This window comes from Pseudorasbora parva, chromosome 19 (genome assembly GCF_024679245.1).
Source record: "Pseudorasbora parva isolate DD20220531a chromosome 19, ASM2467924v1, whole genome shotgun sequence".
NCBI lineage: Eukaryota > Metazoa > Chordata > Actinopteri > Cypriniformes > Gobionidae > Pseudorasbora > Pseudorasbora parva.
In genome coordinates, this window is record NC_090190.1 from 31,764,548 (window position 1) to 31,788,129 (window position 23,582).

General features: G+C 37.9%; 2 protein-coding genes across 5 annotated transcripts in view; one reads left to right on the plus strand and one right to left on the minus strand.

The window, feature by feature from the left end:
* Nucleotides 1-18,233, minus strand: part of ago3b (argonaute RISC catalytic component 3b) — a 31,528-nt gene extending 13,295 nt beyond the window's left edge. For both annotated transcript variants that reach the window (XM_067424983.1, XM_067424982.1), the window contains exons 1-8: nucleotides 17,718-18,233; nucleotides 9,465-9,636; nucleotides 7,879-7,999; nucleotides 4,334-4,542; nucleotides 3,978-4,114; nucleotides 3,227-3,361; nucleotides 368-455; nucleotides 2-149 (exon numbers count right to left, since the gene is read on the minus strand). In XM_067424983.1, the coding sequence (XP_067281084.1) occupies nucleotides 2-149; nucleotides 368-455; nucleotides 3,227-3,361; nucleotides 3,978-4,114; nucleotides 4,334-4,542; nucleotides 7,879-7,999; nucleotides 9,465-9,636; nucleotides 17,718-17,736 (1,029 nt within the window). In that variant the 5' untranslated portion in view covers nucleotides 17,737-18,233. The remainder of the gene's footprint in view (nucleotide 1; nucleotides 150-367; nucleotides 456-3,226; nucleotides 3,362-3,977; nucleotides 4,115-4,333; nucleotides 4,543-7,878; nucleotides 8,000-9,464; nucleotides 9,637-17,717) is intronic.
* A 784-nt stretch (nucleotides 18,234-19,017) lies between these two features.
* olah (oleoyl-ACP hydrolase) lies at nucleotides 19,018-23,437 on the plus strand. Of its 3 annotated transcripts, none has more exons than XM_067425649.1 (7): nucleotides 19,018-19,080; nucleotides 19,475-19,608; nucleotides 21,905-22,043; nucleotides 22,177-22,276; nucleotides 22,476-22,645; nucleotides 22,744-22,826; nucleotides 23,021-23,437. In XM_067425649.1, exons 2-7 carry the CDS (start codon nucleotides 19,479-19,481, stop codon nucleotides 23,161-23,163), a joined length of 765 nt encoding a protein of 254 aa, XP_067281750.1. In that variant the 5' UTR covers nucleotides 19,018-19,080; nucleotides 19,475-19,478; the 3' UTR covers nucleotides 23,164-23,437. The 3 variants fall into 3 exon arrangements, with proteins under 3 accessions (XP_067281750.1, XP_067281749.1, XP_067281751.1); XM_067425648.1 differs by lacking the exon at nucleotides 19,018-19,080 and adding an exon at nucleotides 19,098-19,311; XM_067425650.1 differs by lacking the exon at nucleotides 19,018-19,080 and adding an exon at nucleotides 19,098-19,291.
* The last annotated feature ends 145 nt before the right edge of the window (nucleotides 23,438-23,582 follow it).

Here is a 23,582-nt window from a genome sequence, read left to right on the forward strand (position 1 = left end):
CCTCCAAAGGCAGGTACGTGTGTTTCTGCTCCTGCCCCACTTGCAGGCAGGGCAGATGGGGGTACTTGAGCTGTAAATTGTACTTTTCCCTGAAGTATTGCGCCACTGTTCTCTCTACAGTCTGTCCATTTTCCAGCTGTAGAGGAAACCTGATGAAGTAAAACAAACTAAATGAATGGGCCACTGGAAAGACTAGCTTTAAACTAAATTGAAAAGATTCCGAGATAGTTTCTCAAGTGTTTGCGTCTTAACAGGACAGTAAAATTTCCTTTAGTGACACAGTACAGACTTATTGACCTGTTTACTAACTGAAACACAACCTTACATTATCATAAGAAAGATTTAAAAAAGCCGCACACACACTTACGTCTGGTGGCTGGCCGGCCGTCGAGTAACATTACACACCCTGTACTTCCTCCGCATGGTGCCACAGTGGGTGACCTCCACCTTTAGACCTGATGAGAGGAGAAGATCAAATTTACACCACTATTCAGAGACAACTGGTCAGTTTACAGCTCAGCACAAGACTAATATAGGTCTAAGAGTATTTTCACTTTAAAATCTGCTACAGCGAACATGCATCAACCCAAGTTCAAAAACATTATTTATGCACAAAAAAAAAAAAAAAATCAGAAACGCATTTTGCAAATAAAAAAACATTTTCTTCCCATGAGTCCAAGAGAACTAAATTGTCACTTACACATCTTTGTGTTTCCATTCAGCATGATTTTATCCCCAAATCTGTATTCAAATTTATGAATAAAAACCAGCAACTGATATATAACCATTTTACTTTTACAGCTTTTATTTAGGGCCAGATTTACTAACAGCTTGCGCCAGCACAAAACCCCTTTTAGTGTTAAACTACTGCCAGGATTTACTGAAGACACGCAGTGATAAACTAGCGCTGAAAAGGCGTGGACAGGTATTTTTACGGCTGACCTTACTGTATATGCATTTGTAGGAGTTTCCCTTTCAGGCGCAACATTTATGAGAGTATTCCATAAATTTTATAAGTATAAATATAGATAGTATAAATGAATCACAGACGGTGATGTACTAATATTTTCCTATGTAAATTTACTTGTGTTTGGGCCATTATTTACTGCCCCAAAAAAGCTTATATTAAGCCGAGTGTACACTGTGCAATTTTGCCCATGATTTGGCTGTCTGAGACAAATTCTGCAAATCCTAAAAGATTCCTCTGATCCTAGGCTAAAATCTGACGTCTTTAATCAGCTGCCGGTGAACATGTCAAACGATCAATGACCACTGCGATCAGATTGTACCTCAGATGAAATTCTGGCAGTATCAGGAGATTTGGCGCACAATCCTGCAGTGTGACTTCTGCAACGATATCTCGGTTTTCAAGACAAACTATGACCAAAACGAGAGCCAGAGATTTCTTTGTAGCCAGCATTTCAGTCCCGCGTGTAATGCAGCTTACTGTCACCGAATGTGTCATTCATTGATGATATAAAACGCCGGATGAGTTTTCTTGTGTGCCTTTGTTTTTAGCGCACCTTCCTTATTGTACAGTCTGACATTAATGACAACTGAGATCTTACAGTGTGACATGGCTTACATCGGGGATCATGTTCGTACAGTCTGACAAGGAACATTCGCAAAGGATTTTGAAAACTCGTAGTGTGCAGGACCCATTAAACCACTGCTAACTGGTAGATTACGCTGGTCATTATGGAAATCCGTCTGCGTCTGTGTTCGTCAATTTGTGTGTTGTCAGTAGATCATGCGCAGAACTGTCCGCTCCCACCTGTGCTTTTTTGGAACTGCGCTCTCATGTTAATTTGCCCTGTTTAGTAAATCTGGGGCCGTATTCACAAAACATCTTAAGGCTAAATGTAACTTCTAACTTGCTAATTTAGGAAACTCTTAAAAAGTGCTCCTACATTTTTGCTCTAAGAGTATTTCACAAAGCATTTTAGCGCTAAAACTAGCTCCTAAATCCATGGAACGCTAGGAGTAGTCAAAAGGACTCCTAAATCACTAAGAACAAATCACTAAACAACCCTAATGGCTGTTCCTGCAATCAGCCCAAAGACACTATACAATATTCAGGCAATAGTTATAATAAATGTATCTTGCTATGGATGCAGAAAACTGTGGAGTTAACTGGGCAAGTCAGCTCTCGGCTGTGTATACCTCCTCTCGCACTGATTAGATCAGCCATCAGACCATTTGAACGTGCACCTCACAAACTTCGTTAATAAAACATAATTTTAGCTTGAATTTTGCAATCTCTTGAGATGAAGACATGTTCAGACTGACTGACTGGAAACTGACAGTTAAATTAATATATATTTGTTTAACTAGTGACACTTGGTCTACATTTTAAAATCTGTATTTGAATATGGCAACATGAAACCTCATTCAACAAAATATTTATATTATTAAATCATGACCCCCTCCCCTATCAGCCCTATCAGCCAATCACTGTGGTCATAGTTAGTAAGCGTGATGACATCATCCATAGCAATGAGGTCAACCCCGCCCATACTCTTAGCTTAAGACTACTTTCTGTTCCTTAGTAAAAGTTGCTCTCAGCTACTTTGTGAATAAGAGAAAACTCGTAACTAAGAACTTTTACTGCCATTTAGGAGAACTCTTAGCGGTAAATGTTTTGTGAATACAGCCCCTGGACTTTAAATGTAAAAAAAAAAAAAAAAAAAGAAGTAATATTGTGAAATATTGATATAATTAAAAACAGTTTTCTGTGTGAATACATATTAAAATATAATTTATCTCTGTGATGGCTCAGCTGAATTTTCAGCATCATTACTCCAGTATTCAGTCAAAAGATCTAATATGCTGGTTTGATGCTCAAGACACATTTATGATTATCAGTTCAAATTAAACATTTTATTTTAATTTTTTATTTTAATTTTATTCAGGATTCTCTGATAAAAAGAAAGTTCAAAAGAACAGCATTTATTTGAAATTTAAGACTTTTACATTGTTACAAAAGTATTCTCTGTCATTTTCAATTATTGTAATGATTCCTTGCTGAATAGAAGTATTAATTATTTATTAAAAATCGTAATGCCCTTTAAGTTATGAGAAATCAAAACCCTTGGCATTAATAGTGCTGCACTCTACTGTAAGAGTTACTATAATTCATAATGGAATTCAAACTGGCTTTAGAAGTGGAAATCGATCAACATAAAAAATTCTATAACTCGCCACCACATTGCCCATTCACACAAACCTTTGATCTCTTTGGTGAATTTGACTCTGTGGGAATCGGTAAGAGGACGAGGTTGCTCATCGATGTTGTGGATATCCAGAACCTCACACATGAACTGAATCACAGGTTGAGCTTTGTAGAATGCTGTGGCAGACACTATGGGGAAAATAAAACTCGGTCAACGTTACACCAACAGTTCATTAAAAAACTCATTTGCAGCTTTAATCCCCAAGCCCAAAGGCTGTCCTGTAATCACTGTAATGTTATTGAAAATGGAACTTTCTGTTTCTCTGACCAATGATAGATAGAGTAATTCATTTTTTATTCAAAAAACTTTGGTTAATGGCACAGAGATTGCACACATACAGAAATAGTTGACAATAAAATTTGAATTCTGTCATCATTGCGATTCTCCCTCAACTTGTTAATTTACTCCAAACTGGTATGAGTTTTTTTTCCTTCTACTTAAAACACAAAAGAATATATTTTAAAGAATGTCAGTAAGTTGATGGTCTCCATTGACTTTCATAGTAGGACAAAAAAAAAAATATATTATGGATGACAATGGGGACCATCAACTTACGTACATTATTTAAAATATCTTCTTTTGTGACAAGAGAGAGTAAATGATGGCAGAATTTTCATTTTAGGGTGAGATATCCCTTTAACATGGCTGAGAGAAGGTCATTATTTTATCTTTAATAACCACATCCAGATCATGTAACTGGATAATTCAGGCGAAATTGTGCTTTTATAATCTTCTCTGACTTACCATCAATGTTCAACATCATCTTCCACATAGCTGGTCGCACTGATTGGTGGAAACCAAACCACACTTCCCTCCCCCCACCCAGCGGGTGATCATAGCCCTCGGGGGAGGAGAAAAAAGACCGTCCCACTGGGGTGTACCTGAAGTAAGAGAAGGCAAATAACACAGATGTAACCGGCAGAACAAACATGTGCACTCCTAAAGGATCCTTATCTAACAGCTACACGCTACTTTTCAATAAAACACTAGTCTTATTTGACTAGGTATGCACTGCATCGCTGAAGACACAAGCACTTTGTTTTTTAATCGTATTAAATGCCCTTTATGATCAAGTAAGAATACTCATGGGGAACTCTTACCTCATAGAGGGCAGATGGCGCAGAACAACATCTACAGCGTGTACGGGATTGGTGCTGATTGGCTTATCCAGTTCCAGTGGATCAGTTGTGCTCCGCCCAGTGAGGACCTCATGCAGCATGTGCCAGCTGACCAGTGACACAAATTTAATGGTGACCTTGAACAGCCTGTCCTTTCCACCTTCGCCTGGCAAGGTCACATCTAGGTCCACCTAGAGATATTGCACAAATTTGCATAAATGTCATACAAGTTTCATTCAGTCATGTTTTATTCAGTCATACAAGATAAACTGCTAAAGGCATAATCATGAAAAAGGCCTGAGATGTTTCTTCAAGAAGTGTTTTATATGATTTTCTTTTTTTAATATAAAATTGTGCAATTGCATTAGACGGCATTAATGATGCTAACATTTAATCGATAAAACTTAACAACGGTGTATTAAGCATGGCCATCGTTAGAATGCATCGTTTTGAGGTGTGTGAGGGTCATGCGCAAAACACGTGCAGCAGACACACAAGGAAAAATTAAGTGAGCACGCTGTAGTTACGTATTCTAAGCATATTAACGTCTTCAAGCTATGCAATGGATTCGGTAGGCTAGCCATGCATTTCAAAACATAATTAACCCAAAGGGTCCAAAAATCAAAAAGTGATTTTACAGAACATAACTACTTACTTGTGTAAATGCTACAATAAAAGAATACATAGAATAAACTATAATAATATTTGGTTGATGAGTGATGATCTTTCAGCGCTCCTACTCTATGGTGGATGGTAAATCAATACCTGTCAATCTGAGCTATCAAACCAATCCAAGTGTGTGGATTGGTCTAAGCACATCATCCCTACCCACTATAGCCATTTACCACAGCTCAGATCCAGTGTCCATTGGTTGACATGATCCTGGAAGTTCTAGAGCTTTAGCCAAGCAGCATCACTCCTCTACACATTGTCTTATGTTGTGTTTGGGCTCTTTCAAGACCATGCAATCTACTGGTTTACTAATGTTTTGTGAAGAACCAAAACATAATGCAAAAGCATCATATGTATACGGTTTACATGTGCGTCAGGGGCTCTTTTTCAAACAAATACTTGGTATAGTTTGGTCTCTAAGTGAAACAATACGCTTCTGCATTTCTGCTGGTTGAGAGCTTTTCAATAATATATGACACAAATTTGTTATGTACTATGATTTTCAATGTAAAGCAGTTTTGTTTCACACTAGAAAAATAGAGCACCTCTAATATGCCAGCAGATTTAAAAGCACTTCAGTGATGCCTATATTAACTGTAAAGCCATGCTTTTGAACTTTAAAACGACACCTATTTGTGTTTGTTAAGCAAGTGGTTGTTAACATGATAACTTGTTATCCATGCAAGAAAAAAAAAAAAAAATTGTGTTTAAATTATTAAAGTGAAATCAAATGCTGATGCATCACAATTCTTGAACATTCACAATATATTTTAATTGCATAAAATTTAAATGTATAAATTAACTGGTTATTTAATTACCTTAGATTTTTTTGCTTTTAATTTCTTTTCCTTTGTGAGTTTCTGCAATTAACAGCATTCTATTTACCTGTTTTAACACTTTGACCTCTACCATCAAAATGTATATTAATTAAGACTTAAATATATTTTTTAGGTAATTATAATAATAATAATAATATCTATTTCCTTTAAAGGGGCCATTTGATGCTATTTTCATTATTTGATGCTAAGCTCATTATTTTGAGTATTGGGTGTAACAAAATAGGTTAACATGCTTTAATGTTTAAAAAAAAAAACACCTTTTTCTCACTCTTGCAGTACCTCTATTCCTCTTTTTGTCTGAAATAATCTGATTTTTATAAAGCTGGCCAGGTGACCAAGTGTATTGTGTGTTGGAAATACAATTGCGAGTTTTAGCCTCCCATGCTTTTAAAGCAAATGTATGTAAACACAATTAAAAACGCCATCTGTATTAGAGAATCTGAGTCTGAGTCAGATTCTGCAAATGCGGATAATCAAGCAGACAGACTGGAACAAATTTAGCAGAGGCATTTTAGGCAGGTCTGGAGATAGAATAAATCCCTTTGTGGGACATTATGAGCTTGGCGACTTTTCAGATCTACATGCAAAAAGATACAATACACACTAAAGGAAAAGAAAAACATTAAAATGTATCATATTCATATATCATATATATATATATATCAAGGGAGTGTTCAGACCTCTTAACAACAGACAAAACATTGATAATCTTATGTTTGTAGCGCAATATTTGATTCGGAAGGGTAAAATTGGCGGTTATTTTTTTTATGGCTCGTTAGATTCAGTATTCTGTCCACTTTTAATCAGACACAGATATAATGTAGTGCGTAACATTACATTTATTTGAATGAATTAATCAAAGCATTTATTTTAGAGAGAGAGAGAGAGAGAGAGAGATTCCTACCTGCATGACTGCATCTGTTTAGCGTCTCTTAATGAAGATGTATGTTTATTACTTAAAATAGCGATGTAATTATTGCTAAGAAATATAATGTAGTTGTTTTATAAACGCTGCACCGCAAGCCTGAGGGCACTCTCGTGCAGGGTACTCCCAAGTATATGCCGCAGAAGTACAATAGCACACATTCACGGAAATCCACGAGGAAATCGCTATAAATATCATACTATCACTGAGCTGAATAAACAGATTGAAACGCTTTGATTAAACATGACTAAATGCTTCTCATGTTTGGAAAGATGTTTGACGCATGCTGCTTTTTCAAAATGCATGTTATGAGCAACTCAAACTTGCAGTGCTTTCAGAGGGAACAGCATTTACTACTGATCACGGAGCCATCCTATGCATAAAAGATAATCGCAGCCTTTGCGATTTCATAATCACGATATGCCGAATTGCAATAAACATGTTTTCATGTAAAATGCGATTTATTGTGCAGCCTTAGTCTATATAGTTTTATGGGGACATTCCATAGACATATAGATTTTCTATACCTAACCCTAAATCTACCTCTAAACCTAACCATCACAGAAAACTTTCTGCATTTTTACATTTTCAAAAAACATAATTCAGTCTGATTAAGAAGTTAACATGCTTTAATGTTCAAAAACACTTTCACATACTGTACACTCTTGCAGTACCTCTATTCCTCTATCTGTCTGAAATTATCAGATATTTGTAAAGCTGGCCAGCTGATGAAGTGTATTGTGTGTGTTGGAAATACAATTGCGCTAATATAGCTAATTTTGCCCTCTGTGATAACTGTGAGGGGGATAAACTCATTCGTTTACATTATATAAAGCCTTAAAGTTCTGCATAGTTAAGGACGTGAGTGACAGGTGGATAGCCATTTGTCTGCTGTCTATTAGTCATCACGTCAACTCAGCTCCGCCCACATGCTGCCTCTTTGCCCATTGTCCGTTGTACGGGAGTGACGCGCGATAACACTGCCAAGATGGCAGCTCGACCCTACTTTACACTTCAGAAAGGCTCTTCAGAACCCTAAGGGTGACATTACGGACACTACGTCCATTTTTTTTTACAGTCTATGGTCTTACCCCCCCGGAGGCCACTGGTAATGGCTGAGCGGTGTAAAGGCTTCTCTTGCCATCATAGACTGGTCTTCTGTCCCCAAAGATTGTGACCTTGAAGTGCTGCACCATGGTATCCACCACCTCCCTAGAAGACGTAACAGAAAGAGTCATCATGGGCTTAATCAAACCAGTTTTCAATTTGACTACAAATATCAGTCCCTCCAGTTTTTCACGATTCCGCGATCGCTGAATACAACGCAAAATCAGCAAAATGTTGCATTTTCTTGCGATCCTGCATAATGTATCATTTCACCGCAAAATAATCACAAAAAATGATTTTAAATCACAAAAAATAAATATATGATCTAATTTAACTCTCTCTATTTTATGTAAAGCAGTAATGCATTATTTTCATGAGTTTCATGCATTGTTTTCATACAGTTGTGGTGCATGCACAGTGTGTGGTCTTTGTGAAAGCGAAAGTGAATCTCTCACCTGCCGTCTTGCGTAAGTGCCAAGGACCGGGCTCATTGCAAGATAGATGAATGAACAAATAAAAGTATGATATGCCCAATAGCGATAACACACACACACACACACACACACACACACACACACACACACACACACACACACACACACACACACACACACACACACACACACACACACACACACACACACACACACACACACACACACACACACACACACACACACACACACACACACACACACAAAAAAAGAGTTCATAAAAGCGTTGTATGCCACAAACTGAATTCCCTACTAACACACGGACCAATGCCAGCGCTCGCGAGTGTAAAGATCTGTTCTACATGGCTTAATGCCCTTGAAAAATACACCCATGATTATGCCCAAATGTCCGTCTTGGCGGTGTCTTGAATGAATAGGTTTGGGTCCATGCATTACTGTATGCAGTAATCTTTAAAGTGAAAGCAACCTAATATAGCCTCTAGGTTATCCATCAAATAACAACCACTGGAAAATACACCCAGTAGCCTGACTTAAATGTTGTTGTTTTTTTAAAAACGACTTAAAAAAAGTTTGTATCTGTATCTTTATGTTGTATTTACTTGTCCTCCTATTTTTGTTTATTAGTTCTTATTTTATTAATGATTGTTTACTTGATTAATTAATGATTTAAGAACTTTTTATATTAGGGACTTGCTTATATCTGAGAAAAGTAAATCACAGCAATTTCCCACCCTAAGCAATCATGTTATTACAGCTACATAGTACACCACTGGGCTAGCCCTTTTTGTAAGATACCAAAATAAACAAGATTTGTGCATTTTGTTTGTTCTATTGTTGTGTATGACTATTGTGCATCTAACATAATACATATTATGGTAAATGTGGTATCCAAATTATTATTTAATTTCTTTCACTTTCGCTACATTTTTCGCAAATTTCTGAAAATTACCACAAAATCAGTAATTTTGATCGCAAAAATCACAAAAAAATATATCACGAAATCCTGGAGGGACTGACATATTGATTAATTCATGAGTCTTAGTTTTGTAAATATGCTTTGTAAAATAAATAAGTATTACAAACAGTGTCAATAATATATTCTCAGTCTTTGGCACCTGTTAACACGCCGTGGACACTTTTCTGGCTTGATGTCCACCTCGTACAGGTAGACATCCATCTTGGGGATGTCCACCTGGAAGCAGTTGGCCAGCAGCTTGATGGGCTTCCCCATGGTGCCATAGCCTGGCCTCCGAGGTACGGAGAACAGGGGCGCAGCCCCAACGGCTCCTGTCATGAAAATCACAGGGGATTTCCATCAATACCAGTTCTCAAAACGTAATTTATTAGTAAGACTTTCAACATTCGTTATTACCACTAAACTGAAAGTGAAATCCCAAGCAAGCCCCCACCAGAAATGACGTGTAAAAGCATGCAGACGAAACTCAAGTCACCTCAAGTCATGACAACATTTGTATGTACATAAGTGTTATTTCTCATCTATCATCATTGACATTTCATGGAAATTAATTATTATCTGATTAATAATAGCGTTGCAATCACGCATTCATTTCTTGACATTGCTGTTCAAAAAGAGGGGGTGTTATTGGTCTGATCAGGAAATTTCCTCTAAATGCCTACTCACTGGAAACAACACAACACTCAGCATCTTCACACCACACATATTACAGATAACCACAGCTTTTACACATACCATTTATACCTGCAAAACAAATACATTCAGTTGGCCAAGATTTACATCAAGAAATCGACTTGGATATTGAAATATTTTCAAGAGCAAACATGGGATTTGTTTTTGTTTTTTATTTACTTTTTTTTAAACCTAAATCACACACACACACACACACACACACACACACACACACACACACACACACACACACACACACACACATGTTTTATGGGGACATTCCATAGACATATAGACTTTCTATACCTAACCCTAAATCTACCTCTAAACCTAACCATCACAGAAAACTTTCTGCATTCTTACATTTTCAAAAAACATAATTTAGTCTGATTTAGAAGTTGTTCTCCTCATGGGGATCAAAAGGATTTCAGACATTGTTGTCTTTGTGGGGACATTTTATTCTCATAACGTAGTGTTTACCTGGACCACACACACACACATCCTCTTTTTTATTTTCTCGTTTCCTAATGTCTCTCTCTAATAAACCTGGCATTGTTCAATACAAATATTGTTGGCTCTGTGATGCTGAATTGCGTACGTACCTCTATTTTAATATCACTTTGGACAAAAGCCTCTGCTAAATGAATAAATTTAAATTTACTGAATGTCTTGGAGTCATGGCAAGTTACTTTACCCATCAGACAACGCTATATTTTGTCAATTGGCTAACATAGCATAACCAGAAAGAGCTTTAAAAGTAATACAGCATTTGGTCTACCAAACAATGTTTTAAAAATGAATTACATGTAATTTAGCAACACAAGTCACCCAGGTTTTTTTTACTGGATGCAGTAAAAAGCCCCGGCTGAAAAATCCTCCCTCACATCTCCCCCTCCCTCTCTCATTTCTGTCAATAGGGGGGAGGGGGAGATGATTTTTCAGCCAGGGCTTTTTACTGCGCTGAGTCGAAGTACTCTCAGAAGTGCTATTCAGTTAGAAGTAACTATATATTATAGTTCCATTTTAACCCGCTAAGAAAAGCGCCACGTTTTATTTTGTGTCACCATACTTGATCGTTCAGCTATCAGTGTAACTGTATTTAAATAGGGGAAACGTGGAGGTGTTTGGTCACTTCTAACCTGATCTCTGTTTGGTACCATAGTGAATGAACTGGGCTTAGTGGGCTAAATGCTATCAGATCGTCCCCGCACGTCAGAGCGATTAAGTGCACGCACGCAGACGAGAGAGGGATGTATCAACTCGTTTTAGTTAAGGGAATAACAGTTTAATATGAAAAAGCGGTGAAGTATCCCTTTAACTATTGACTAAATTAACCTTATCGAAAAGTGTTCCTGAACAATTTAATAATAATATTGTACATATTTCTGTCACAATACCATGGTTACAGTTAGCGTTGCTACATTAAATCTGTGTGATTTGTGAATTAAAATTCCTTCTATGACTTGTTCGTTCACTGCTCAATGTTTTTTCCTGGTTTCTAATATAACTCTGATTGTATTTTTCTAAAAGAAGAATGTCATATAATCCTAGGATGGCGGGTCACGAAATGTGCATTTGCTGTTCCAAAAGCACCATCTACTGTCAGAGAGTGAATGTACATTTTCCTTCTCATCCATGTTGAGCTTGTTTACTAGCCGTGTTTCAACCGTACCAGGAAAGACCTCAATTAGATAGACCTACAACCAATCAGAGCAACGAAGCGTCGCATTGTCAAATGTCAACAGAACTCGACTGCACTGTGTTGCCAGGGCCAGGTTTTTTTCCACTGGTTGTTTTCTATGTCCGCGGGTTTAAGCGACTATTATGTGATATATAGACCCATGAGTGCGAATTTTAGCCAGCAACCTTGCCAAAATAACTCATTTTACCCCCCAAACTTTTTTTTTTCCTGAGAACGTCCATCATCGTCTAAAGCCAGCCCTGATGATTTCATTGGTCCGAATTATCAGAGATAATTACTCCTCTATGGATTGAGGCCAGACCTAACCGCCCGACCTAAAAAATGTGTGGGCGGGTCTGAGTTCGGCTGGCATCCAAGCTACTCGATAAAATCAAAGTATACATACCTCTTTTACGCAGCATACATGCAGTTTTGCATATCTTAACCAATTAATGGAAATGTTATCTAAATATTTTGTATTAAGGAATTATTCACCGTATTTTAAAGTGCCCAAGATCACAATACAGTGCATGTTCATCGACACGTCTAGCATCTATCTGCGGGTACCGAATAAACACGATACTCTGTACTTTAGGTTTTTTTTTAGCACTGACTGGTAACAGTAGTACTGATACATTTGACTGTTACTGCTGTTGTACCGATGCTTTATAGGGGGTTTACAGAACAAAACTGTAACTGAGAGGTGTGGAAGGGGAATTCGACTGCAACTGCTTCTTACACTTCCCAGTGTGCCATTGCTATGCCGGTGGCACTCATGTGGCTTCTTTTCGCCATGGCAACCATGACTACACTAACAACCAATTAAAGGAAAAACAGCTGTTTCTATATTTAGGCACAGGTACGATTGAACTCAGAGCACACATGAACGTTTACTCCATAATGTTTGAGCACAAATCTGACCATCAAAGACTTGATTGTATTGTTCACACACACATTCATGGGTGCATGAGTGTTTTTCTCACTTTAGCTGAAATCCCAGAGAAAGTGTGCTAAATATAGGAGTTTCTTGACATCACAGATTAAGAGGAAACTGAGGGTTTGACACTGATGTAGTAACACAGCTCAGCTCAGTTTGAAAGCCTATTGTGTTGCTTGGAGTGTAACGCTCACTTCATAGACAAATAGGTGACTGGCACATTTACAAGTGTTTCACTCATTTAGAGAATGAGACATCTCCTCTCTCATCATTTCATTATTCAAGCAAAATAATTTAAAGCTGTGTTACGGTTCAGTCAGACAGTTTTGCACTCAACAACAAATTATCATCTATTTATGACAGACTGACAGCCAGGCCGGTTAGTCCATGGTCAGACTCCAGGTAAACGTGGCCCAAAACTCAAATCCGATGTTTTTCTCATGACAGAATGTGATGTGTAAAGCACAAAACACATGGAATCTGATCTTTTCTGATTTGGGCCACTTCCATATGTTGTCTTAAATCCAGTAAAGGTCAGACAATTCTGCACTCATAGGAGTATTTTCAAAGATATTATGAAATGTCCAAAGTTATCAAGACAGTTGAAAAAGGTATACCAGTGGAAGAACAGTGATGTGTCAGAACTTGTAACTTTTACATTGACAGCTCTATAAGCAAAACACGAGGGCTTGTATCATAAATGTTTCAGAACTCTGCTCTTTTTCCGCATCTGCATCCTCGTCTTTGTTTTTTATATTACCTGCACTTAAATGATCTGGTTTCGGTGGCAGATCACACTTTAAATAAATGAGTAATAGCTAACTTTAATGTTCACATGTTTACTTCCGTATGACAGCTTGTTGCGCGAGTTCTTTTGCACATACACAATCTAGGAGCATGATCTGTTCACACTGGAATCTAATATTGGCCACATTAAACAACACATTTAAAAACTACATGTGAACAGCTATACATTGTTCACAGGTCAAATAAAAATAACCATTTAATACAAGGCCTTAAAGTGAAACGTGTTTCTCTGAAAAAACAAAAACAAATAGGACTTAATATTTCTAAAATAATAGGTTTAAAACGAATATAACATTTGCCAATTAACATTAAATCTCACACTTTCTGTCAGTATTATTTGTAACAACATGAATGTGAATGGAATGTTACAGAAATACTTAACAACATATATATTTATTCATATTTTTTTAAATAAAAAATAATATATCTTTTATTGCATAATTTGCAAAAGGTAAAACATTTTATACATATTATCAACCTTTTGTAAATAAGTAGTTTTCTATTTCTCCATTTTTAATTTGATTATGCCATTCGTAATACTTCATGGAACTGTAGTTCTTTCCCTCATTAAAACCATTAAAGGTGCATGCAGTAAAATATCCAAAAACCACTAGGCCGGTGTTATATATTTTGTTCAGTTGAGTTCTTACAATATCCCAAATGTTTCCAACTATTTGTAAATTGTGAGAAAAATGCTATTGTAACCAAGGAGCCGGGACATCTGAGGAAGTCGTGTGTCGATTGCGTCATATCTGTGTTACCCTCGGTTTCTGGTTTTATTCTGCAGAAGCGCTTTACTCTTTGCAGTGTGAACAAGTGTCACAGCAGCCGCTGAGCGAACGCACAGAGTAACGTCATAACATCATTTTAAACACACTTAAATGTATCTAATATGATAAACACAGCTACGCTAACTCTTACTTGTGACCAGAAAAGCGGAAATTGCGTAGGCGACTGTGTCCCGTCGTAATAAAAGTTGTGTGTTGTTCGTCTCATTGACAATCGCTCCAGCAGCCTTGCTCAGCTCCACAATAGGGCTGCACGTTTTCAAGTTTTTCATTAACCGTTAACCGAGGCCCTTAGCGGTTAATACTCGGTTAACCATAGTGTGCGTCAGGGTTATTATTTTTAGTTTATTAATTTGACGACCGCCATCTCCGTAGTGAACGCGCCTATAGAGAGAAATGCACATCATGGATTACATAATCAGAGAGTAGCCTATTTCTTTTCGTTTTAAATTGTTAAAAGACATTTCAAGTTTTCTTAAGATATATTTCATGTCTGCGAGGCGTACGCTGAGTTTCGTTAAATTAGGATGAGATGCGCTCCAGTTCACGAGCAATGCAAGTGGCCGCGAGGGCGCCTGCATGATTAGGGCATGTAGCAAAATATGCAGCCGAGAATGATTCACACAGCGTTTGACTCGCGCGGCTGAGCCTCTCCCGGCAGAGTTCAAGCATCTGTGGACTCGTCCCTTCAGCTCTGGCCATCTTGCTTTCAGTCCACGATTAGCTTTTTTGTTCTCTTCATTACAGTTAAAGTAACGTCTGCTTTTCTCTAGTCATTCACAAGTTTCTCACTTCAAACTTTCTTTCTTCTGAACCGTTATGTACAGCGCGCGCGGCTCCCGCTCTGCTTCTGCCCTAATGCGACTTATAGTCCAGAGCGACTGATGTTATTTTTCTCTTGATGACGCATTTTTTGACTGATGCGACTTATAGCCAGAAAAATGCGGTAAGCACTGCATTGCAATACTTGCATTTTGCCCCGTCACTCTCATTTTTAAAGTGCTCCCACACTTTCTTTGCCCGCTTAGAAAGCTCAAAGCTGGTCATGACTTCTTCTTGTGGATATTACAAATGTCTGGGAGCACTCTGGCGGTCTCTAGTGGTGCAAAAATATATTACAACTAAATTCAAAGAACGTCATTGACGCCACTTAACCGAGCAAAATGTTTCACTCGGTTACGCAATTTTTAACGGTTAATCGGTCAATCGGTTAACCATGGACACCCCTACTCCACAACACTCGCTCCTTCTCTGCTTCATACTACAGTAATGTTAATTCTATAATTTTTATAGAGATCGCTTATGTGTCATCACCATGATGTATTCACAGTAGTGTTGTCAAAAATATCGATATTTGGATATGTGATACTGGAATATATGAAACGATACGATTCTCAGTTTCTACAGTATCGATACCAGCTGCGCTCTCCTCTCCGACCGACAGCGAGTTGACACGCACCCGCATATTCTCAGGTATTTTAGTCTGGTATCGTATCGAAGTCATAATTTTGGTATTGTGACAACACTAATTCACAGTGGTGAATGCAAAGCATTTTGGGAATCTGCGGCACTAACAGGTGCCAGACTTCTTATTTGCATGGAGGGAAGAACGCAATGTTCAAGATGCCGTCTACCTGCTGTTATAAACTGCAATAGTCATTCTCACGATAGAAGTGGCATAAAGCTTAAGAACGAAATATCCTTTTATCATTTTCCAGCGTGGAAAAATAATAGTACAACTAAGCCATGTTTCAGAGGTGACAAAAAGGTGACAAATGGCATGGATAGCTGCAGTAAGGAGGTCCAAGATAACCTTTGTAATAAACGAGAAATCTTATTAAATAATGATTTCATACATAATAAAGAAATACGGTCACCGACTGATAAACTTAAGCTTCAGCGATTAGCATATGGCTTTTTTGGCCAGAGGCTAAAGACTATAGCCAGCAGAGGGAGCCATTTCCACATGTTTTCAACCCGAGTATGGGGGATGGGAGATCGCACTCACAACTCAACTCACAGCTGCAGCCTCAGGCATTCATGTAAACGGCGGCTGGAGGAGCAAAGTGTTTTAACTTCTCAAATTAATTCCTATGAAAGTTAAGCTTCCAAAGTAGTGCAGTCGCGTTTACCTCAGAGCTCATCACCAGAGATCATCCAGCTCATCACAAATGTATGTAATTTGACTCCTGCCACTGGTCACATTGGGCCACTGAATCTGCATTAACGACAACAGCTGGGGCAACAGCCTTAGTCCCAATGGGTTGTTATCATGGCTATCAAAATCCAGTGTTCTGTATTTTGCGTACGTGAGTTTTTGTTGTAGATGGATATTGTAGATGGCTATAAAAAATAAATAAATTAATAAATTGTATACGGTGCTAATTAATTGAGACTTCTTACAGCTCTTACAGGTTGTTGGTCTCTTACAGCTTTTTTTGTAATTCGCTTTGGATAAAAGCGTCTGCTAAATGATTAAATGTAAATGTCCTGCAGCATTTGTGCTGTGACACACTCCCTCAGCGGCTAAATCACATTATATTGGACACGTTCAGTTTTTAATTGTAGTGTCTGTTCTCTAACTTAACTGATTTTATGAAAATGATTGCGGTCGCGGTGGGAAAGTGAAAGTGATCCAGTAATCTAGTAGCTGTGGATTTGGGAGTGGCCTCGTAGGGCAGTGAAGCATTCTGGGAATTGTTGTCTTTCATCCCCATGAGACAAAAATACATTTCCGTCTTTTCTCAGTCTAGAAAGCGACCTTGAACTATGGAAATGCACTATATAAATAAAACTTATTTTTCTTCTTCTAGAAAGCACCAAATTAAAAAAATATATTTCACATTTCTACTACAATATTGACCCAGTTTAAATACAGTTTTCCCAGCGCTGAAGTACCCCTTTAAATTAACTTATTTTGAATAGAAAATTTTCACCTGAAGCACTTTAGATTTATACACTATATCGGCACTATATATTCTGAGGTATCTTCAATAAATAAACTTTACTTTAGAATGATTTCCAACTAAAAATCCTACACGAGATCATTCAGATTGATAAAGCGGTGATTCAGTCAGTCGTTATGGTCGTTATAGCAACGGGCAATCAGAAACGTGCCCCTCCCCCGCTCCGCGAAGACTGACGCACCTGACGCACGCAGCACCTGTGCGTGACAGCTGTGCCACAAGTGCGTGACGTTAAAAGAGCAAGTGAGTCAGGAGGATCTTCCACACATGGCGTATTATCGCCCCCAAAAAACAAAAAAACCCTAACCAAACTCTCACAAAAATGTGGTTGCTACGCCCAAACGTGCATGAGCAGTAAATGGCTCAATTTCAAAAGCTTATTCATACCTTGAGAAGCAGTTGACCAAGGACTTTTCATAAGCTATGAATGTTTTGTGCTGACGGTGAACGTAACGAAGTTACACCGAGGCAATACGTCATAGTACGGAATAGACAAGAATCCTAAATCGCTCTGAAAATATCAAGAGCTACGTAACGTTACCTGTAGTTCCGATTTCCATTCATGAGGTCTCTGTCCGGATTCTAGCCGGCTCCGGGGGATCAAATGCCGGCTGGAGGGTGTTTGTTTAAAGCCGCTGAATATCCTCCGTAAAACGACCTACAATCCGACACCTACCGCGGGTGTTGAAGCGGGCCGCTCGGAGGCTGTGCTCTGGTCGGAGGTCCACCCAACCAGCACAGAGTCAATCAACCAAAAGTCACGAACTACCCCCGTGTCTCTTTCCGTATGTCGTAGATCCGTAATTGCTACCAGCTGACAAGCCAAGACTCCGAAGAAAATATTTTTAACAGCCGTCGCGAATAGTTTGTCAGAAGCTTCGAACCCTTCGCAGTGTGTCTTCTAAAGTGACAATATCTTATAATTTAAAGATATACACACATATATGACGCTTATAGCTTAATATCCATCGCTGAGGCGAAATGGTGTCTTTTATCCCAGTCGCTTAGACCGAGTTTGCCAGCGGCTGTTGACGTCTCATCGACTCTGTCCGGTGTGTTACCGGTTTACCATCTCTGTGCAGTCAGATTATGTTGCCAGAACATGTATAAAACAAGCAAGCTAGCATGATAAAAGTAACTCGGAATAAACTTCTTTCATCTCCAAAATCAGCCTAAACAAGTTTTTCTTTTTTGCATAACTGTGTTATGGAAATAAGCCACCAAACCCTAATCGCCAATTCATAACAAGCGACCTTTAAAAGCAACAAGCGAAAGGTTACATTAAAATGCTTAAAATACGCATACATGGCAACACCGAATCAGGGAGACCCACAGGAAATACCAAACGCAGGAAACACCGTCACTTCCTAGACAATCATGTAGCCTATTTAATGATGATTTAATGCTTTGATTTAATGCCCCTTTTACTGTTAATTTGTTTAAGAGCATAGATACAAAACTAACTCTCTAAAATGTTTTTATTGTGAAGCAGTTTTTATGAAAAAGAATTTTGTGTAAATTTTTAAAGTTGTAATATTTACTTATAAAGTATTTTAAGTTTCAAAGTATTAAAAAAAGACTTAAGTTTTATGTTCCTCTATATCAAATGATTTTAAATGCCGTCTATTTTTAGTTGCGTGGCTGTTGTTCCTGTTTTGATCCTATTTATTTTCAACTGTGCTTTCTCTGTTCATCATTGTGGTAATCTTTTTCTTTTCTTTTTGTTTTTACATTTTAAATACATATAAAAAAACTAAATGTAGGAAGAAAAAAGACAGAAAAAAAAAAATCTTTGAATATTATCAGTTTAACTATGCGGTCTACAGATGGCGCACCAGTGCGCTTGACATGAATGTCATTACCAGAGAAGAAGATTGTACTAGGATGTATTCTGCACTATAAACGTAAGAACAGTAAATTAACTAAGTATTTTGTCCTATGATCGATCAAATAAAGAGTCATTCATTTAAATATGAAAGATTACAACATTTGGGAACAAATCAACCGCTTACCATATCCATGTTGCAGCTAGTATTTAGATCAATAACTCAAACTTTATGTAAACATTTTGTAGCATCATGTCAAGTAGCCTATTCTACTGCCCACAGTGCCCAGGTAAACAAGTGTAATGCAGGGTCTGTTCTTGGTCAATAACTTGTTTCATGTTTTTGAATCTTCCATATTTGCCATCAGTCCAGACACTGATCAGTTATCTTTAGTCTTAGTTTTATATGTGTTTTATTTGTTGACAGTTTTGTCTAGGATGAATTATTCCTAATGCATGCCATTATGTTTCAGAGGGATGGATAAAATCATAAGCTGTTTCAACAAGTGCCCGGATGCTTCTGTCCGTCTCATCTGTTTTCCCTGGGCAGGTGGAGGCTCTATCCACTATGCTCGCTGGGCTAAAGCTCTCAACAGCTCTATTGAAGGTAAGAGTGAATGTATAATAGATATGCACATGCACCAATATAACATTTTACAGTACATATAGCCTGCTTTAAAGGGTTAGTTCACCTAAAAATTAACATAGTTTAATCATATACTCAAATTTGTCGTTCCAAACCCATAAGACTTTAGTTATCTTTGGAACACAAATGAAGATATTTTTAATGAAATCTGAGAGCTCTCTGTCCCTCCATTGACAGTCAACGCAACTACCACTTTGATGCTTCAAAAAGTTCATAAATAGATTGTAAAACAATCCATATGAATTAAGCTGTTTAGTGAAAATTAAATGTAAGTTTTTATTTACATAAAAACATTCATCAACTCACTCATCAGCTGTGGTAAACGATAGGGCTGGGACAGTAAATTGATGCATCGCGATTCTTCAAAAGATTCTGGATTGATATTTTCAGTATGCATAACGATGCTCTCCAATCGATTCTGAGCTTAATTTTTAACAGCAGATAATGCTGTGTGCTTTAAAAATTCCAATTCCCTGCCCTGTCCCAAGTGACACCCTAAACACTCGCGGTCTCTTCTTACGAGTCCGCAATCGTGACTTAATGCCGCTTTGACTGTCGGATTTGGGACAGGGCCACAGCCGAATGCGCAAGTGCTCTTCAGCTCTCCACTTGTGAGCATTTGAGCGTGTGGTTAAAAAACATAGTCTGTGACATCACCCGTAGGTTTCTGAGGAGCATTTTTAAAGCCCAAAGTGGGCGGAGCCGGCCATCCCCAACTTGCCAGCGCATCACTCCCGTATAACCGGAAATGGGCAAAGACGTGGGACATGGGTGGAGGAGATAAACGGCTAGTAGTGACATCAGCGGCAATCCACCTGTCACTCAAGTGGCCACGCCCTTAATTATGCGGAACTTTAAAGTTGATGATACATGGGGGCAACGTTTTGAGCAATGTCGATGGGCATTTGTTGCCGTCATTGGACAACCAGGTGAGACATGGGGAACACGGCCAATCTAAAGTATCCAGATAGAAATCTGTTGCAAGATGTCAGTGCCACATGGGACATTGGCGGCTTTATCAATTTGAGAGAGAATTATTACATTGATTTATTGTCCCAGCCCTAGTAAACGGAAACTCAAGTTTGTTCGCTTAACGGGCGAGAACCAGTGAGGTTAAATCTTGTGTTACGCAGCACATTTGAGCTTCTGGAATAACTAATTAGGTTCGTTCTTGTGTGTTACGCAGTACGTTTGAGCTTCAGCAAGGATCAATGAGGTTCATTCTTGTGTTACACAGCATGTTTGGGCTTCCTCAAGAACCAATGAGGTTAATTCTCTTGTTATTCAGCACGTTTGAGCTTCAGCAATGATCAATGAGGTTAATTCTCATGTAACACAGCACGTTTAAGCTTCAGCACGAACCAGTGAGGTTCATTCTTGTGTTACACAGCACATTTGAGCTTCCTCAAGAACCAACGAGGTTCATTCTCATGTGTTACACGGCACGTTTGAGCTTCCTCAAGAACCAATGAGGTTCATTCTCATGTGTTACACAGCACGTTTGAGCTTCAGCAATGATCAATGAGGTTTATTCTCATGTTATGCAGCACGTTTGAGCTTCAGCAATGATCAATGAGGTTCATTCTTGTGTTACGCAGCACGTTTGGGCTTCCGCAAGAACCAATGAGGTTAATTCTCGTGTGTTACGCAGCAAGCTTGAGCTTCTGCGAGAACCAATGAGGTTAATTCTCATGTTACACAGCCCGTTTGAGCTTCCTCAAGAACCAATGAGGTTCATTCTTGTGTTACACAGCACATTTCAGCTTCCTCAAGAACCAATGAGGTTCATTCTTGTGTTACACAGCACATTTGAGCTTCCACAATAAGCCAATGAGGTTAATTCTTATGTTGCACAACACGTTTGCGCTTCCACAAGAACCAATGAGTCTTGTGTTACTCATGTTACACAGCACATTTGCGCTTTAACAATAAACCAATGAGGTTCATTCTCCTTTTGCGCAGCACATGAGCTTCCACAAGAACCAATGAGAATCAAACCGCTTAATCCATATGGATTAGTTTTACGATCTCTTTATGAACTTTTAGAAAGTCAAAGTGGTAGTTTTGTGGACTGTTAATGTACAGAAATCACTCAGATTTCATTAAAAATATTGATGAACGTTCTGATGAACTCGAGATGAACAAAGTCTTACAGGTTTGGAACAACATGAGGGTAAGTAAATGATGACAGAATTAATTTTTTTGGGGTGAACTATCCCTTTAACCTAATTGAATTGAATTGTTCATATATTTTCAGTGTACTCAGTTAGACTGCCAGGAAGAGAAGGCAGAACCAAAGAACCATATTTCCAAAATATGCAGGAAATCATTGATGAGGTCATAGGTGTGATACTTCCACAACTCAAAGAAAAGCCATTTGCACTCTTCGGACATAGGTAGGTGAGACAGGAAATGGTGACAGATTTTAAAAAGGTATATAATGTCCTGATCCTGATGTTTAGGGTCACGACAGGGACAGCATATTAAAGTAAATATATATATAATAATAATTAATTTATTTTTCTGTAGTTTTGGAGCTATGACCTGCTTTGCCTTTGCCGAGCATGTAAAGAAAGTCTACAACCTTGAGCCGATCCACATGTTTCTCTCTGGAGCCTCTGCACCATATGTAAGCGTGATCTTTTTTGTCCATTGTGAATGGAACAGAAAATTATGAGAAAACCTCCAGAACTATTTGCCACATAAAAACATACATAAAGATTTGTTTTGTTGCAAATGTAGGATTTTTTTATTTATTAATAAAGGTTATACTTTTGTTTATAATATTTAAATGTATATTTATGTACTAAAACAACATTTTCTGTTAGTCTGAGATGAGACTGCAGGCGCCAAAAAGAAGTAATTTGTCAGATCAAGAGTTTCTTATGTGGGTAACTTCCATCGGGGGCACACCACCAGAGATACTGGCCAACGCTGAGCTCGCCAAACTCTTCTTGCCTGCTCTGAAAGCAGACCTCTGTGTAGTGGACAACTATAGGTAGGTTTTTTTTTTTTTAAACAGACAAAGTCTTTCCTTAGAGCCATATGTAGCATGAGAACCCACATCTTTAGTATATAATATAATATGTTCGGCAGGTGCAGCAAACCATCAACACCTTTCCTGTCATGTCCAGTATCATGCTTTGACGGAAAAGAAGATGCACCCCATGACTTACAAGGCAAGTCTGACGGGCAAATGGTTCAGTTTTTACAAACTAAAACAAGGTTGCAACAGCATGGTTTGGGTTTTATAAATCTTGGAACAAATTGGTTACTTTTTTAACATTATAATAATCAGGTTATAATTTTAATATCTTTCTACAAGCTTTAGATTAATGTCTAAGTCTTGTATTGTGTCTCTTTTGCTTTACAGCTTGGAAGAACATGACGAGTGGTGAATTCACTGTGCAGATGCTTCCCGGATCTCACTTTTACTTGAAAGAAGCAGCGAATGAAAAATATATACTGGACCACATCACGAAACATCTTGAGACAGCAGAGATGGACTATCTGTAAAAGATCTGGCTTTTAAATGTACTCATAATTCATATGCATTGATGGAACACATATTCTTGTGATTGTAAAAATAAGAAAAAAAGAACAGACAGAGAGTAAACCAATTAAAGCCAATCATTCCATTAATTATTACGGTATATCGTGATTATTATATATAAACATACATAGTAATTTTAGAGGATAAAAAGCTGTCATTTGAAAATAATTGTCAAGTAATCAAACCTGTAAAAATATATAGCTAAACTATTTGTTTTAAATAAAACTGAGCCAGTTGCTTCATGTTTTTTCTTGAAAATATACATTTAAAAAAAAAAAAAGTTGACAAAAGTTTTTTTTTTTGATTTCTTACTACTAAACATTAAGAAAAAAAAAAGATGTGGATGGTTGCCACAGTGTTTTTGAGGTGTTCTGGAGGTCTT

Coding starts and splice junctions, on each gene's coding strand:
- olah (XM_067425648.1), top strand. CDS start 19,115: ATGATCGATCAAATAAAGAGTCATTCATTTAAATATGAAAGATTACAA. Junction 22,277..22,475: donor CTGGAGCCTCTGCACCATAT/GTAAGCGTGATC, acceptor ATTTTCTGTTAG/TCTGAGATGAGACTGCAGGC. Junction 22,827..23,020: donor TGCACCCCATGACTTACAAG/GCAAGTCTGACG, acceptor TTTGCTTTACAG/CTTGGAAGAACATGACGAGT.